This window comes from Eulemur rufifrons, chromosome 1 (assembly GCF_041146395.1).
Source record: "Eulemur rufifrons isolate Redbay chromosome 1, OSU_ERuf_1, whole genome shotgun sequence".
Lineage (NCBI taxonomy): Eukaryota > Metazoa > Chordata > Mammalia > Primates > Lemuridae > Eulemur > Eulemur rufifrons.
In genome coordinates this window covers 29,642,814-29,662,167 of record NC_090983.1, presented here as the reverse complement: position 1 = coordinate 29,662,167, position 19,354 = coordinate 29,642,814, and the positions used below count along the sequence as shown (strand labels likewise).

Here is a 19,354-nt window from a genome sequence, read left to right as displayed (position 1 = left end):
CTAAAAAGAGCATAAAGGGGGGTGGGAGAGAGAAAAAAACAACAAACACAACAGTTACAGAGGTAAGCTTTGATTGTGTAAAAGTAAAAAGCAAGGAGTCTGGGACATGCATGAAAAGGAAGCAGCAGCTGGTGGTGATCGTAAAGACGGACAGTGTCAGGAAGGCTAACATCTGATTACGTGGGCAACAAGGACACAGGGAAAATTTGTTTTACCCAACAGTATTCTCAAATAGCTAGACTGCCTACTGTCTAACCACCTGGGGCAAACTTCCCAATGCAAAAGCTGTCTGAATAGTGACAGGATGTATGATTTCTGACCTTGGCTGTACGACTTTCTCACACCCTGCCCTAAAAGGGAAGCCTCTGTGGAAGGCCCTGAGCGCTGGACACAGGCAAGGGGAGATGTGACGGCTCAAGTTCACCTTCCGTCCGTGACTGCATCCACATCAAGCAGATGCCGTACTGGGTTTGAGAGTGCTGGTGGAGGGCCTCCTGAGGAGGGAGGACAGCTTTTTGATGCTAGTAAGCTGACACATGAGAGCATGAGAATGTTCAGCAGGCGTGCACAGTCACACAGGAATGAATGAGCTTGACACACACACTTGTGTTCAGGTGAGACACTTGCATCCAACATGCACAGAAGTCCAGCAATGCAGGTAAAGGGGGGGCATTCTTTACATTTGTTTTACTGGAAAATACATAAAGAAATGCTTTGTAAACATTATGGCAAAAGATCACAAAAGTATCATATAGAAAAAGCCAGAAGAAATTAAGAAACTTTGGAAGGCCAGAGTAAAGGAAATGTGTCAGGAAATGGGAGCTAGGGTTTGCCAACAATCTGCTGACAAACCCATCTGGGTATCTCATCATTGCTGAAATGACCGCATCTGGTCGTTTACTTTATGGAGCTAACCATGCATGACAGTGATTTAAATACTTTTGAAAAGAGGAAAGAAAAGACCCATGGTTTCGTAAATTTGGGTGCATCTTTTAGGCTCTTTGAACAAACTCTGAGGATCCAAGATAATCAATTTTTTTTCAATTACATTTGACATCTAATTAGAATCGAGAATGGTTTGTTAGTGGACTAGAAGGCTCATTATAGGGTACAATTCTAATGCCCATCAGGACACTCACATGTCTCCTTAAAAATTACACATCAAGGTAAAAGCATTAGTCTGTAAGATTTGGTTACAGGAGTCACTCAGGTTAATGTGTTTCCAGAGAACAGCCCCTGACCTTAACTTGACCCTGTCTTGGCTGCTTCAGGGGCGCAGGCCTTAGCTGTGCTGGCCTTCTCATGTGGCACCTGAGACTGAGGTAACAGGAGAAGAAATACACAGTGTGATCAAGACTCAAGTCGTCACTGCCACACGGCAGGGTTTATATTCTTTCTGAAATACCTTGTGCAATGACGGACTTGGCTTCTTAATCACAGAACGTTTGGGTCTTTGTTTTTCTTGGCCTTACATATAACAATTAAGTAGTTTTATAACTTAAAATTGCATGTGGATCTCAGCACTCATAACGTGGTGAGGCAAAGGGTTTTTCTGTAGACATCTGAGTTATGTAAAACAGCTTCTCTAGTACATTTTTAGCGTACTAGTTACATTCAAATTGATTAAATGGGGAAGAGAGAGAATTACTCTTAAAGTTTGACTCACTGACAATGGAATTAAACTCTCAGTGTTTTGAGACTTTAGATCATCAGTACTAATTCTCTCTCACTCACTTCTGAAGCAAAGTGCCTCACCCCACACTGTGCTACTAATGGCTCCTCCATCCTCCTAAAGACCAGTTAATCAACCACATACACAGTTAAGGAATAAACTGAGGGAAAATGTCTATTAAATTCTCATTCGTGAATGTACCCATGTAAGTGATTCAGACCACAAGAACAACAACAACAAAAAAAATCAAAATTATTGGGTAAAAACAAAATAGGCCATGTGTGCCACTCTTCCTCAATGACGGAGTGAGCTCTCCCACACTGGAATGACGACAGCCAGGACACACCCGTGACTGCACAACTGCAGATGCTGTTTGATAGAGGACTACAATGTCTTAACTCAGCTAAAGAACCACTCTATTTTTCTAATTATAGTCTTGCAATAATTATAGTCATCTTCAGTGTCACGGAACAATCTACTATGCAAGGCTCAGAAATCCAAAATTTTATGGGGACTGATTTGAATTTAGTCTTCCACATAAAGGATAATTTCAGAAAAATTCATCAATGCCAGAGAAATGCAAATGCCAAAGAAATGCAAAAAAGCACAAAAGAAGGAATGAGTCTGAATGAATTAAATTACTAATAGATAAAGAAATAACTAAGTAGCTTCTCTGGAACATATTTAGGGCATTGGCACTAGTTGGTGTTGTACCATCAAATTAAGGGTACAAAGGAGGAAATTGTTATTTCTGAAAAGTTTGAGCCACTGATAAATGAGTTAAATTACTGGGGGTTTTTTTTTGTTGTTGTTGTTCATTTTTGAGATCTTAGGTCATTAGAGCCAATTTGCAAATATTTTCAAGGGGAAGTCATATCGACAGGTCTGAGACAGTTTTACCCATTACAAAAGGCAGGGTGAAGATCTAAGAAAGAAGTCTAAAATAGAGCCAAATAAGATTCTTACTAAAGGAATAAAAGAGCAACAAGCCCTTAGAATACCACAGATTCTTCTATGTAAAATTAAAACGAGTGTGTTACCTTGTTGGACTCTTCCAACTGAGTGCCTCGCTTCCAGGCTTCGGAGAAGATGGAGCTCACGATGCTCTGGGAACGAATGTGTCCTGCTGGCTGAGTGTCGGAAACTCCACTGTCAGACTGATTGGAGTGATTTGACTGAGACTCTGTTTAAAATAGTTTTTAAAAAATAGGATTAAACGAGTCACTCTTCTGACAGTAGGAATATGAACATTTAGATAGATCTTTTTACTCAGGTCAAATGCTATGTAGCAGCGGTCTCCAACCTTTTTGGCACCAGGGACTGGTTTCATGGAAGACAATTTTTCCATAGACCGGGGCCGCAGGGGAATGGTTTTGGGATGATTCAAGCACATTACATTTATTGTGCAGTCAAACCTCTCTGCTAATGATAATCTGTATTTGCAGCTGCTCCCCAGCACTAGCATCACCACCTCAGCTTCACCTCAGATCATCAGTCATCAGATTCTTGTAAGGAACGTGTAACCAATACCTCGCATGCGCAGGGTTTACAGCAGGGTTCGTGCTCCTATGAGAATCTAATGCCGCTGCTGATCTGACAGGAAGCGGAACTTATGCAGTGATGTGAGTGATGGGGAACAGCTGTAAATACAGATGAAGCTTTGCTTGCTCACCTCCTGCTGTGTAGCCCAGCTCCTAACAGGCCACTGTTGATGCTGGTCAGAGGCCCGGGGGTCGGGGACCGCAACTATGTAGGACAGCAGCAAGTTACTTTTATTCAACTCATTTCATTATAAATATAGCCAGTATTTTCCACTAGAAAACTTTCCTTGACTTGGGGTTACTAGGAAATCTTGGATTCTTTTTAAATAGTTCACCATGAGAGACTGATAATTACAATAAAGGGCTCATATAACAGTCGTATCCTGACAACCTGATTTCCTGATTGTGTGAAATCTGCTCCCAACAAGTAAAAGAATTAATGAACCTCCACTGCTCCCATCAGTGGAGGTCTGAATTTTTTTCAATCATGTCTTCATTACTTTGAGAATCAGCATTTTTAATACCCTCTGCTCCAGGCCGTTCCCAGAGTTGTAACTTAGGAATTCAGATCTATAATATGATGATTACCTCCTTTTCCTTAGCAATGAACAATACTTAGAATTCAACCCACTAGTGAGAAGTGTGTTTCCGAGGGATTTAAGTATTTGGCCCCATAGGCAGCAGCTGTACTATGTCCTTGGCCTCTTGGGCAAAGCATGGAAAAGTCTTCAGGGGAGCGAGGCTTGGTGGGAAAGGCTGTGAGGACACAGTGTGTCTCTGACTGACATCTGAGTTGAGGGATCTGACAAGATTATTTCACTGGACTCCTGATTAGGTAAGGTAACCCTGTGGATGCACCTAGCTTGATGCCTGGCATCTAGTGGAGACTCAAATGTTAGAACTGATCTCATCTACTCTGTGATGTGTGGGTATCATTAGACTGTGATATTAAGCAGGCAAGTTAGCCAAAGTAGTCAAAGATAATAGCCACAAGGAAATCCTAAACCCAAACTCTTTTGGATAAAGTTTAGACAATATCCTTAGGGCAAAAATACAAGCAACATAAGATAAAACCTACTCTGTTTTGTTCTTTCTTGATCACATGATAGCTGAGTAGTTTTTTAAAAGTTACAACTTCACTAGCCCCATTTATTATTCCTATTTAATACCTTGAATGACAGTTTATAAGACAGGAGAGGCTGGAACACATGAATCCTTGAGCTCTCTTCAATATATGATTTTATGATTTATGTTAAAAAGTCTGGTTAAAACTTTACACAAACTATATGAATGATGTTGTCATAGGAAAAGGCACTAAACCCATTATCACATCACAATGTGTGAAAGCGCTTGATTTAAGTACTATAGAAATTTTTTTTTTTTAATTTCAGGATACTACGAGGGTACAAACGTTTAGGCCACACTTCATGTCTCTGCCTCACCCAAGTGAGGATTAGAGGCATGCCCCTCTCCTCCACAACGCCCACTGTGTCCACCAGCCGTGAGTCCACCCACCCCCCCCAACCCCCCAATCCCTGGAGAATATTACTACCATGTGAGCACCATAGTGTTGATCAGTTAGTGCCAATTTGATGGTGAGTGTATGTGGAGGCTATTCCTCTGATCTTGTGATACCTCACTGCGGATAATGGGCTCAAGCTCAATCTAGGAAAATGTAAGAGGTGCTAGATCACTGTCATTTCTAACAATTGAGTAACATTCCTTAGTATACATATACCAAATTTTAATAATCCACTCATGAATTGATGGGCACTTGGGTTGTCTCCACATCCTTGCAATAGTGAATTGTGCTGCCATAAACATTCGGGTACAGGCCGGGCGCGGTGGCTCACGCCTGTAATCCTAGCACTCTGGGAGGCCGAGGTGGGCGGATCGTTTGAGCTCAGGAGTTCGAGACCAGCCTGAGCAAGAGCGAGACCCCATCTCTACTAAAAATAGAAAGAAATTATATGGACAGCTAAATATATATATAGAAAAAATTAGCCGGGCATGGTGGTGTATGCCTGTAGTCCCAGCTACTTGGGAGGCTGAGACAGGAGGATCGCTTGAGCTCAGGAGTTTGAGGTTGCTGTGAGCTAGGCTGACGCCACGGCACTCACTCTAGCCTGGGCAACAGAGTGAGACTCTGTCTCAAAAAAAAAAAAAAAAAAAACATTTGGGTGCAGATGTTTTTATTATAGAATGTCTTTTGCTCTTTTGGGTAGATGACTTATAGTGCTATTGCTTGATCGAACAATATTTCTATTTTTAGCTCTTTGAGGTATCTCCAAATTCTTTTCCACAGACGTTGCACCAATTTGCAGTCCCACCAGCAGGATAAGAGTGTTCCCATCTCTCCACATCCTCCCCAGCTTTTGTTGTTTTGGGATTTTTTTGATAGAGGCCAGTCTCACAAAAATCAATTCAAGATGGATAACAGACTTAAACCTAAGGCATGAGACCTTAAGAATTCTAGAAGAAGATGTTGGGAAGATGCTTTCAGACAACGGCCTAGGCAAAAAATTTTTGAGGAAGACCCCCAAAGCAATGACTACAGCAACAAAAATAAATAAATGGGATCTGATCAAATTAAAAAGCTTTTGCACAGCCAAGGAAACTATCATTAGAGCGAATAGACAGCCCACAGAATGGGAGAAAATATTTGCTCTCTACACATCCGATAAAGGGCTGATAACAAGAATCTATGTAGAACTTAAAAAAATTAACAAGAAAAAATCAAACCACCCCATCAATAAATGGGCAAAGGAAATGAACAGAAACTTTTCAAAAGAAGACAGGATAATGGCCAGCAAACATATGAAAAAATGCTCAACATCTCTAATCATTAAAGAAATTTTTTAAAAATACCATTAAAAAATTAAAAAAACATTATTCATCTTTTCTCAGTCTTCTATCCCTTCATTTCCTTTTGCTACATACTTTTCCTACTTGCTACTCTTACCTTGCGTATCCTAATCCATGTTCCGAAAGGTTTTTTTTTCTTCACATTTTAATAAATGTTTTATCTTAGAATAGTTTTAGATATTTACAGATTAAGTATTTGAATATCAGAATATTAGAACAGTTTTAGTACAGAATTTGTACATACCTGGCATCTACTTTATCCCATTATTTAAAGAATTTCTCCTTGGGGAAAAAAGTGTCCTCTTTAAAATTTTACTTCCCTTTAGTTTACCTCAATTAACATGCTACCTTACTATAGGACATTTGTTGCAACTCAGGAAATGACACTAGTACATTACTATTAACTAAATTCCACACTTCATTTGGATTTCACAAGTTTTCCCCTAATGTCCATTTTCTGATTCAGGATACCACATAACAGTTGTCATGTCACCCACAGCAGTTTCTCAGACTTTCCTGTTTCTGATGACTTTGACAGTTTTGGGAAGTACTGGTCAGGTATTTTGCAGACTGTCTCTCAGTTTTGGTTTGTCTGATGCTTTCCTTTTGATTAATCATCTGAGGTCATGGGATTTGGGGAGGAAAACTACAGAGAAAAAAAGCCATTTTCATCACATTATATCTAGGGTAACTGTTGTCAATACGACTTATTACTGATGATATTAGCCTTGATCCCCTGGCTGAGGTAGTGTTTGTAAGGTTTCCCCACTGTGAAGTCACCCATCCCCCATTTGAAAGCAAGTCACTATGCACAGCCCACACTTGAGGAGTGTGGAGTTAAGTTCCACCTCCTTGAGGGCAAAGTGTCTTAATCACTTAGAAATCTTCTGTACAGGAAGGTTGTTTCTTCTTCCCAGTTATTTATCCAATAATTCGTATCAGTGACTCATGGATATTTATTTTATAATTTGGGTTATAATCCTTTACTACATGATTTATTGTATTGCTCAAATTGTTCCAGCTTTGGCCACTGGAGCTCTTTCAGGTTGGCTCCTGTGTCCCTTTGACATACTCCCATCATGTTTTTTTGATCACTTTCTTACTCTTTGGCATTGCAAGGTGCTCCAGGCTTATCTTGTATATATTCTCTGCCACAGCCCTATCATTAGTCCACAATTTCCGTAAGACCCAGGTTCCTTTTCCTGGAGAGTAGTATTAGAAACCATGATCTAGGCACTGGGTTTTCTCACTGTTACTGGGTGTGACTGCTTCTAGGCCCTCTCAGTGGACAAAACTAAGGAATATACAAACATATATACACACACACACACCTGTGTATGTATAATAATTTGTTTTTACTTAATTATTGAGTCATACAACTTTTTAATAAAACACTACTTATTTCTTTCATCACATATGGTGTTGAGAACAATTAAAAAATTCTGCTTTTAGATGACACAGATATTATTCATGGAACATTCTGAAGTGAAAGAAGCATTTATCTTAAGAAGTAATCACAGCACACTAGCTTAAAGGATGTGGGAATCTGAAAATAAGCACATTTTGAGAAAGTTTTAGAAAGTTTGATGACTCGAACAGCTTTCTTTAACTGTGATACTGAACTAGCTCTAGTTATTTCCATTCCCCTGAAATGTCAGGAAACCTGTGGGGAAGGAAGGCAGCTTCATCATGGATTTTGAATATAAAGACTCCCACCAAGAAACTTTTTACCCCAAATTATACATCAGTAGTTGTTTTTCAGCTGTATGTGTGAGTTTTGAATAAACATTATAAATAACATGAATCCTGGCCTTGTAAGTCTATATACTGATTTTTCATTTCAAATGCATTTGTGAACTAACCCATGATATTGTCCCCTCTAACAATTAAAAACAAAAAAATCGGGCTGGGTACAGTGGCTTGCACCTATAATCCCAGCACTTTGGGAGGCCAAGGTGGGAGGACTGCTTAAGGCCAGGAGATTGAGACCAGCCTGGGCAACACAGCAAGACCCTGTCTCTATAAAAAAATAAAAAAAATTTTTAAAAATCAGCAGGGTGTGGTAGCATGTGCCTGTACTCCGAGCTACTCAGGACAATCGCTTGAGCCCAAGAGTTGGAGGCTGCCGTGAGCTATGATGATGCCACTGTGCTCCAGCCTGGGTGACAGTATAAGACCCTGTCTCAAAAACAAAAAAAGCATCTATTGATTATAATTTAAAAATTAGACTTCGCCCTGGTTTTCAATAATCAAGCTGAAATTTCCAGGTCTACCTATCAGTCTCTATAGAGACTTTCAAATTGGCAGGAAAATAGTGCTTTGAAGCATTTTGAACTACCTGGGATGCTAGAAGAACTGGATCCTGATTTAATGCTGGAGCTGGATAAGGAAGTCCAATCATAAGCTGACTCTGTCCTCTTCAAGGCTTCTTGATAGTTCATGTAGAGCTGCTTCCCGTACTAAACAAAAGGAGTAAATGGTGACATCTGAACTTTACTGGGTATGTTACAGAAGGATGAGGTAGAAACGGGGATACATTTTATGTTTACTGATTCATAACAATTAAAATATGTATTAAAATTAATACTTATAATACTGCAAAAATTCTTTTAATACCAGTAAATTTTAATCTACTCTTATTTTTCCTCATTTTTAGAGGGGCTGCAAGAAGGCAACAATTGACTTGATTCAATTGTTTATTGTTCATGATTTATGTGTTCATTACAAACATAAATATATTTTTTTCCATCCCAAATTCTTGGTCCAGGGCCAGCTTCTCAGCACTTTTTAGGATACTGTTCAAAATATGGTTGGTAAAGGATCATGACCTAAAGTAATTTAAAAATTTATTTTGCTTTGGCTAAATTCTGCTATGTAAGAATCACACAACGGGTTCTCCAAAGCCAAAATAAATCACTTTGACACTACACAAACTTTTGCCAGCAGTATTATTCCTTGGATACCAACTGTTAAAAGCTTTATCCCTATCAACAAGGAGAAAAGACAACATTTAAAACACAAAACTTGGGCCTGAGAAAACTCGACAGTGGCAAAATTATGAACATGAAACAATCAGAATAACTGTTGTGACAATCAAAATTCTACCATCAAACATCTCATTATTCCGTTCATCATATCCAAAGAAAACCTACCTTTGCAATGCGGATCCCATTGACCCACTGATGCAGAGTCCTCACATCATCACAGCAAAGGTATTTGATATACTGAGATTTCTTCTGGATCTGTGGGTGCTGCAAGATTAAAGGCAAAATCTAACTAAGTTCCCTGGAGAACTAAAGAAAAACAAACTCTATTAAAGCTTAAACATATCCTGACAAGTTACAGGCCATTAATATAACGGCCAAACAACTTACACTTCTTATGTGGCTGTAAGGCCAAATAAAATAGCCCGTAAGTATTTTAACAAAGTAAATGAGAAAGACATTTGCGTTAAATTTTACGTCAAGATGTCCATGTTAAAACAAACCTTCACATTCTGGGAAATTTCTAAACATCCCTTCTACGTTTCAAAGAAACAAAGTCCATTAAGGTTAACAAAGTCAGAATTCTCGATCTATAAGACTACGAAAAGGGAAGAGAATGTTTGATTTCAATTTGATCCCACTGAAATCATGAATTCAGAAGACTCCAAATCAGAAAGAGTCTTTGGTAAAGTTTCCAGTGCTTGTCTAGAGGTAAATAATTGGGCTGGGTATACAAAGCTCAGGTGTGGCACCTGGCACAAGGGTCCACAGTCGCACCTGCTGCTGTGGTGGAGGTAAGTGAGCACTGCTCCATAGGCCCCTCCCTCTAACAAACTGCAGGACCACAGCATGCGCCCTCCTGGGGGAAGAGCAGCTTTCACCAGCATTATAAGAATGTACTTTTCAGTTGAGGCTTGGATGGGAGGTGACTGACTTGACCTTGGCTATACGAACAGGTGTTTTTAACTCCACTGGGCCTCACCCACTAGTCCCTTGGGAAGAAAAGCCCTAATCACTCTTGTTTTGCATGTAATGATTTATGATTACTACTTCCTTTTTCAGTTATTCTGAAAAACAAAACAAAAAATTGCTATATTTCACCTAGAAACAATTTTAAATTTATGTTCAATTATAAGAAAGAAAGGAGCTTTAAAAGAATTTAATTTTCCAAAATTCCCCAATTACATTCATTTGTTGTGGAAACCCATGAGATCAATAAAAATAAGCAATTTGAATACATTCTCAATCCAGCAAGAATGGCCACCAATAGAAGCTATGTATCTGCATTGCTAAAGATCCCTGGTCTACAATGAAAGAAAAAAATGTAAATCCATTTATTCTATTCTATTCTTTGCTTTATAGAGCTCAGCTCCCATAATAACATTTAATACTAAAACCAACTTTCTTGCTGAAGGCTACAGTTTTAAACAATAAACCCTCAACAATAAGAGGTTAGCAAAACAATAACTAACAGTTTTCTCTCCTGACAATGTTAGTCCTCTCTTGGAATATGCTCCTTGTCCACAGTAAATCACATTATAATAAACCACCATAACAATCTTGAAAGAGCAAAGGAGAATAGGTAGAGGAGTATATATTTTTCTATGAAAGAAAGAAGAGGAATTTTACCTCATTTATTAAGCAAGAACTAGGTGTCAGATGCTTCAACTAGGTTTTGGGATACAGTGATGAGGAAAACAGAAAATGTTCTTGACCTTAAGAAGCCATCGTTTGTGCAGAAGATGAAACACGCTGACTGAAAAGAGCTTTCTTAGTGTTGCCAACTAGGACTTAGACTGTTCTCCTGTTTCATGGAGGCTCTGCCTACCAGGCAGGGTTCAGAGATCTGGACAAGCTGCTAGTGATGGCTCCCAGCCTTCATCAGCACCCCTCCCTTCATGGCGATTTATAAACCATTCTGGGCTGCATGGGTGTTCACCTATAGCAGAAGCCCTGACTGAGTGTGCATGTGTGCTTCTATTCGTTCTCTACATAAAGTGGGGTTTTTTTTTGTTTTTTTTTTTTTATCAATACAACATTAGGGAAAAATCTAAGAGAAATTATCCTCTACCTTTCCCTCCTCATCTCTCTAACCTGGGAATCCAAATCCAGATAATACCCTGAAGAATACGATAGTGTAATTATTTGAGTATTTTTAAGTCAAGCATCAGATTATTTCCTAGTTTAAAATTCCTTTTAGAACCTCAAAAATTCTTTTCATTCCTACCCCCATAATAAAGGCATTCATTACTTTCCTTATGGTCATACCAGGCTCTGTACCAGTACCTCTGGAGGTTGCCTGTTCTACTATTATTGTATTAATAGTGGCAATTACTAAGCACTTACTATGTACCAGACACTATGTGGAATATTTCATATATATTAGCTCATTCAGTCTTCATGAAAACCCTCTGAGTTACATATTATTACCTTCATGTTCCAAGAAGAAAGCAAGGCAAAAGGGTTAAGACAGCACTCAGAGTTGCTCCCAATACATTAAGGAACTGGAATGTGAATCCATGATCTCATTCCAGGGCACGTGGTTTTAACTACTCTGTCATACTACTGCCTTATTCAAATTTCCCTCCTCTGAAGTTGCTGCCTCTCCTCTTTTCCCCACAATATTATGCTATTACTTTTAAAACTACACAAAGGCTAAGAGGACGTGTGGAGGAGAAATTCATTGCTAAAAACCAGAAGCTCAACATTTAAGCCTCGTAAAGACTCCAAAAAGAATATATAATGATATTGCTCCCCAAACAGATGAACAGCTATTAAGAAAGGTTATCATTTCATTTTTAAAATGACACTGACTTGGAAAACATACATTCTCTGATAAAAGGTAAACATTTTGAGAATAGAAACATTTAACAATAAAATAAATTCTGGATTACTTTTGTGCTATCAGATTGTTTTTTCTGTTTATGCAAAAAATTAGCTTTAGACAGATAATTACTATAACTCTGTTAACTATTAATAAAAGAGATGCTCTACAATCACAGTCAAGTGCCAAAGGAAAACAAATGAACGTATAGTACCCCTACTGATTACTTAGCAAACAAATATAGCTTGATTCTCTCAACTGGCATACAAAAATTAATTAGTAAGACTATTGAGTATAACATTCCACCCTATTACTTCCATGATTATCACATATAGCATATTTCCATTAGTAACAGTGAAGCTTACGTTCACATTCTATCCCTAAACACAAACCACTTTTCCCTTCCCCCCTACGATACTAAAATAGTCATGTACCACATGATATCATTTCAGTCAATGATGGACCGCATATGACAGTGGTCCCATAAGATTATAATGTCATATTTTTACTGTACCTTTTCTATCTTTAGGTATGTTTAGACATGCAAATACTTACCATTGTGTTCCATCTGCCTACAGTATTCAGTATAGTAACATGCTGTACAAGTTAGAAGTCTAGGATAATAAACTATATCATATAGCCTGGATGTGTAGTAGGCTGTCGCTTAGGATGGAGTGCAGTGGCGCGATTACAGCTCACTGAAGCCTCCAACTCCTGGGCTTAAGGGATCCTCCTTCCTCACTCTCCTGATTAGCTAGGACTACAGTCGCACACCACCACCCCTGGCTAATTTTAAAAATTTAAAATTTTTTGTAGAGACAGGGTCTCTTTATGTTGCCTAGGTCTCACACTCCTGGGCTCAAGCAATCCTCCTGCCTCAGCCTCTCAAAGTGCTGGAATTACAGGCAAGAACTATCACCCTGGCCTGTCTCATTTCTTTAGAAATGAAATTTTAGATCTGCCTAAAGTGAGCCCTACTCTGACAATTATTGTGTTATATAATTTTTTTAAAACACAGGTTTTCCCTTAAGAAACTTATTTAATTATACATGCATGTATGTGTCCCAAAAAATGTGTACCTATTTTAGATGATACATCAGCATGTGTCAAATTTGCTCCTATATTGTCAAAATTCATGAATAAGCTGTTCCTATAATTATTATTTTTTCATTCTTAGCACAAAAACATTATTTTTATTACCTTTTAAAAAACTAATTACCAAACAGCGCATTTTATTACTTTCTACAAGTGTGTATATATTTCCCATATGCTGAATTTCACTGTAAGGACTCAGACTCAGTCAATGTAGCCTAAAGCATACAAAAGACATCAGGCCCTATAAATATTTAAGTTTGCATTTGTGTAGACACTGTGCTGTAGCATGTTTTTGTTTCATTTGTTAGAACTCATATGCTCAAGAATAAAAATATTTACATAGGCAAAATCTAATACAGACTTTAGAGGAAAAAAGGCATATCTTTAAGTCCTAATTTGTGTGACCTTGGGCAAATTGATTCCTCTAAACCTCAGTTTCCAAATCTGGAAAATGGGGGCTCTAGAACACACTCGAGATTAATGTGTTTAGTACTTCTAGTGCAGGCCTGTCACCTTAGAGTTCTTCAATTAGTTGTGGCCATCATTCTTACTATTATTTGCACTTAGGGTATCATGATTTGCCATTTCAATATATTGAATATTTCTAGGTATAAAGACATAGGTAATATAGGAGGATAGCTTAAACTACTTCACCAAAAGCAAATAAGAAATACACAAATCATTATTATAAAAACAAACATAGGAAAAAATCCTTAGCACAAAAATATTCTTAATCTAAGAATTCTGTGAATTGCAAAAGAGATTAAAATAATAGTGAGTGGTCATAATTAATACTGATTATAGGAGACACTGTTGGGTGCCTTCCCTATAGCTATCTCCTCTTCTCCACTTCTTTTCCGGCAGAGCCTCACCTCTCTGTGCCCCTCAGGGTGTGAATTCTGACTAGTATAAGCTAATCACTATGGCTTCGCTCCCTCGACTATGGTTGGTTAGGAGTGGGAAATGTACTCTGGGCCAATAATCCTCACGGGGAGAGCTGTTGAGTAGGTTCTGGGAAATAGCTCCTTCCTCTTGAAAAAGACAAATACAGTGAGAAACAGTCCTTCTTCTGAATTTTGCTGGATCTACATGTGATGCCTAGAACTGTAGCAGCCATCTTGTGACTGTGAGGTTAGCCTGCCTGGAAATAAGCTAATATGCAAAAGTGGAACAGGGAAAGGTAGAAAGAATTTGAGTTCTCACTGACAACCTTGAGCCACTGAAATAACCAACTCTTACTTTCTTCGTGTTATGAGACCCTCAAATAATTTTCATTTATGTGGGTTATGTATATTGATACTGAAGGGATCAAAAATCTACCACTCTGGCGTATTGACTATTTAAGTTAAAGATACTTGAAAAACAGCAGGTACAAAAAGATCACTTTGACCTTCATGCTATTTCTTAAAAGTAGAAGATGAAATTCTCATGTGAAAGCTGCCTTCCCAATACCAGAAAGATAAAACATCCTCATTCTGAAGGATAAGAAGTCAAAACAGAGAGAATTCTATATAGATTTTGTTAAAATAACTCTTATCTTTAAGCCTCCCCATATAATTTAGTTGCTTTGTTACAACTTACTATTCTTTGTTCAATCCACTCTATAAGCAATTGACTTTAACTACTTTGGTTCCTCATTTTTTTAATTAAGGCTCTTGTGCCACATAAAATTTGTATTATGCTTTTCTCTAGTTTATCTTTTTTACGTCAATTTAATTCTTGGGCCTAGCTGAGGCTCTACGAGGATGGAGGGAGTTTTTCCACCCCTACAATATTTACCTGATTAGAAATTAAGACTGAGAAAAATTAAAATACAAGAATATACAAACACGCATCACACTATCCAAGAGAGCAACAATACTATCACGTTATGTAACCTCTTAGAAAACCCTACTATACAGTTTTGAGAGAATGAGAGGGCAAGAGGCAAATAACATCTTAACATTATTAGAAAAATAATTTTGACATCATTGTTTTAGGGATTCTCAGGGGATCTTGGACCTCATTTTGAAAATTGCTGAATTAAGCTGCTTTGTACTAACTATAAAAAAATTATTTGCTCCTGAAAGTAACCTAAATGATATAGTGGTGTTCTTCAGCAAAAGATTTACATAATAAACCTAATTTTATCAAAGCAATCAAAACTCTACCTCAAAATCCTAAACAAATGGTACTCCTTAAACCCAAGTGACAATTCTCAGAGAAAAGTGAAACCAAACATGATATAAACATGTAGACCTAAGTAGCTACCAAGGAGTCACAAAGATGGAGCCAGTGAGAAAAATTTAATCATCCCCATAATTTTCCTTAATTTTTGTATGTTATCTTTATCAATGATTCAATAGACCACTAAAAATTTGCTTAAAATGTCAGATCTTCTCAAAAGTACAGATACAATTAGCGTAAGAAGCTCAAAAGCCTGGATAAAGAAGAAAAAAAGCTCCCTAAAAACAGCACAGATAGGTCATAATACACACATGGGCTGTCATGGCTACAGTTTAGAGGAAAAAACAAAGCCAATTCTGGACCAGATGACAGCCAGTCCAGTTTGAAGTTGGGCACAGTGCCCTCTGATGGTTCTGCTGAGTAGATACAAGAAAAGACAAAATACGTATGAAAACACAAAATACATTTGACCCACATCAGGCTCTGATTAAAAATAAGCCTGCTATTAAATAAGAGTCTCAAATTTATAATCAAATATATTTTATATGATGCAAAGCTTACAATGTAGTAGCCACTCCTTCTTAGCATTACTCTAATTAGGGCTAACTGGCTAAGGTCAGCTGTGAAACAGCATATGCGGCTTTTCCTTACCACCCTTCACCAATCCATTTTAAACCTATAGAATAAAGCAAAAATAGTATACTTGATGGAGATCCAAACCATTCTAAAATATCCAATAACCTGCTCTTATTTCCAACATCAAATTAAAATTCCTAAAAAAGAGATGTGTTTACCTTTAGCACCAGACAATAGTCTGTAGGTGCTTTGTATTTGTTTCGATAGTCTTGGCCATAATAAACATTGACATGATCCAGCTGGAGAAAGCACACCAGATCCCGAGAGACCTAAGATTAAAATGCCCAAAAGACCGAATTAATAATAATGTGCAAACAACCAAATATCATACCTGTTAACAGTTTCTAGTTGAGAATCAAAACTTTACTAATACAGGCCGGGCGCGGTGGCTCACGCCTGTAATCCTAGCACTCTGGGGGGCCGAGGTGGGCGGATCGTTTGAGCTCAGGAGTTCAAGACCAGCCTGAGCAAGAGCGAGACCCCATCTCTACTAAAAATAGAAGGAAATTATACGGACAGCTAAAAATATATATAGAAAAAATTAGCCGGGCATGGTGGCGCATGCCTGTAGTCCCAGCTACTCGAGAAGCTGAGGCAGTAGGATTGCTTGAGCCCAGGAGTGTGAGGTTGCTGTGAGCTAGGCTGACGCCATGGCACTCACTCTAGCCTGGGCAACAAAGTGAGATTCTGTCTCAAAAAAAAAAAAAAATAAAAAAAAATAAAAAAAAAACTTTACTAATACAACCTAGAAATTACTGCTCTTTTGCAGAAGACAAGACAATGGGATTCTCTATAAATGTTTCTTTAATCCACAAAGTAACAAAAAAAGACATTTTTTGGTAACTTTTCACTTACTGTCTTGCCATTCATAATGAACACTGACTCGTTTGGAAATGTCACATTTTAAAGATATTAATACCATAAATATAGCATATTAAATACAAAATAGTATAATAGAACTCTTTGGAAAAAACAAGAAAATATCAGGTAGTTCAGTGCCCATAATACATATCTCAAGTACAGTGATTCTCACCTGGAGGTTTCTTCATCAGTTAAATAGGGGCAGCAATATAAGCTCAGAGGATTGTTGTAAAGACTAGATGAGACCGTACAAAGCTTAAAAAATAATATATAAAACTACGATTTCAAATTTGGTACGAGCATTAAGATACGCCCAACTAATAACCAGAGAAGTGAAAATCTGGGGATTTCCTCTTCTTTATAGATTAATAAACAAAGCAATATTCTGTGTATCCTATTAAGAGTTGAAACAAATCATAGCCTGGGTTCACCTTGCCAGCAAACTCACCACAAATTAAAAGCAATTAGTATAACAAAGAAGTTCAAAAGCCAACAGAAGGGACGAACCTTTGCTTTTCCTTTAGGGACATAGTAGATACCAGAGGCTCGCAAGAGAAAATAACGCTTTTTCCAAGACTTCTTGCCATCATCTTTCAACCAAAGGACTCCTTCAATTTCCGGTACAGTTACAGAACTTCCACAAAAACATTCCTAAAATAACAAGGTAATTTGGAAAGACTTATGATCCTTGAATTCTCAGAATGAAGTTGTGTTCACCCCTGTGAAATGCATGACATGGTTATTGAACCAAAATGGTTTTAACCAAGCTGCTAATTTTACCTCAATTAGTACTTTCTATTCTAAATACAATATGAATTTATTTTGGAACTACTATGGCAATCCTAAAACATTTAAGTAAAAATGCCAGTCATACATGTAACAATGAATTTTTTACCTATAACCTTTCACCTAATGTTTTGAAGAAAAACTAACTTGAAACATCAACTCAGTTGCATATAATGGTATTTTAAATGCATTTGTAAACAGCAGTTATACTAAATTTAATAAAAGTGTCAGGGCTAACATAAGCATTAGATTTCCTTTTTTTCCAAATGAACAATACATTTAGATTAGCTGTCAAGCTAAATAGGAATATATTTTAAAAGAAAGCAACAAGCCAAATGATTAAACTTTAACAATTTAAAAACTATCAATTTATATGATTCTATGACAGAAGACATTTATTTTAAAAAATATTTAATACTAGGTTGAAAGGAACACAAACTCAAAATTCTGAATTCTATTGTCCATATGTAGATAAAAATCTAATATTAAAATCAATCATATATTTGTAAAAGACAAAAGAAATCCTCACTAAACACTAACACAGGACATTTTGAGCCTAAATTAATTTTTCTCCCCATAAAGTATAGGAAAATTAGGAATTATAAAGAGAAATTTTACTTAATTGTAGTTAGTATCACTATAAAAACTACCTGCTGATCTTCATTTTCCTAACTGGTAAATACAGAGTTTATTCAGGTTTTCATGCATTCTAACTTCTTTGATATTAGTTCTTTTTTTTTTTTTTCTGAGACAGAGTCTCACTCTGTTGCCCAGGCTAGAGTGAGTGCCGTGGCGTCAGCCTAGCTCACAGCAACCTCAAACTCCTGAGCTCAAGCGATCCTCCTGTCTCAGCCTCCCGAGTAGCTGGGACTACAGACATGTGCCACCATGCCCAGCTAATTTTTTCTATATATATTTTTAGCTGTCCATATAATTTCTTTCTATTTTTAGTAGAGATGGGGTCTCGCTCTTGCTCAGGCTGGTCTCGAACTCCTGAGCTCAAACCATCCGCCCACCTCGGCCTCTCAGAGTGCTAGGATTACAGGCGTGAGCCACCGTGCCCGGCCCAATATTAGTTCTTTAAAATCAGCCAAAAAGCTTAAAATTCAATTATGTTTTAATGTATTACTCTTCAAAATGAGATTTTCTAAAACATGATTATGATTTTTAAAATTATTTGAGTTACTTAAGACTAAGGCTTGAAATATTTTATGAACAGCTAATTAATATTCAAATTTCTCTCTGGGTAAGTAGATAAAAACAGTTCAACCACATCCTTCAACAACCAGCCGACCCCCCTCCACCCCCAACTTGGCTGCCCCCAAAAGCTCATTACTCCTTTTAGTTCACTAGATACTGCTTGGCAAAGTAACAGTTTTTAAAATATTCTTCAGTGGCTTAACATGTTCTCACAGTTATCAGAGAACATAGGCTTTTCTAGTTAACAACTGTAACTACAAATATAGAGCATTGACATACTTGACTTGGAAAAGGTGCTTAATAATTTTTAAATGTGCAGAAAAGTGGGGGAGGGGTCATACCTCCAACAACACTTCTTTGTTTCTATCTGCCATCTCAGCTGTTTCCTTTTTCCCCAGGAGATAATTCTGGAAAAACAAATGAAAGTTACAGGATAAACCCATGCTATTATTTCCTTGGCCCGGGTGTGTTTATGACTTCTACTAGAGAAACCGACTCTAATTTCTGTTGGTGTAAAAGGGAGTACTCCTTTGAAAAGCTCCTTGCATACGGCATCATCGCTAAAATGCTTCACGTCAGCCTTCTCCTTGCCTATCCATTTGTCATGAATTATTCCATAAACTACCTTCCCCCAAATCGTGGGGTGATAGTACATGCAACAGCTGGCAAATATGTTTTGGGATATTGAATGGAAGTTACATGTAAAGGACCTGAAAGATTAAAA

At 37.6% G+C, this 19,354-nt stretch overlaps 1 protein-coding gene across 4 annotated transcripts in view; it reads right to left on the bottom strand.

The window, feature by feature from the left end:
- RAPH1 (Ras association (RalGDS/AF-6) and pleckstrin homology domains 1) overlaps positions 1-19,354 on the bottom strand; it is a 99,839-nt gene that overhangs the window by 7,446 nt on the left and 73,039 nt on the right. For 2 of the 4 annotated variants that reach the window (XM_069484109.1, XM_069484190.1), the window contains exons 8-13: positions 18,972-19,037; positions 17,152-17,295; positions 15,942-16,052; positions 9,231-9,329; positions 8,417-8,537; positions 2,713-2,855 (exon numbers count right to left, since the gene is read on the bottom strand). In XM_069484109.1, coding sequence (XP_069340210.1) covers positions 2,713-2,855; positions 8,417-8,537; positions 9,231-9,329; positions 15,942-16,052; positions 17,152-17,295; positions 18,972-19,037 — 684 coding nt within the window. Of the gene's footprint in view, positions 1-8; positions 1,318-2,712; positions 2,856-8,416; positions 8,538-9,230; positions 9,330-15,941; positions 16,053-17,151; positions 17,296-18,971; positions 19,038-19,354 lie in introns of those variants that run through there. The other 2 variants (XM_069484280.1, XM_069484364.1) reach the window with 2 other exon arrangements.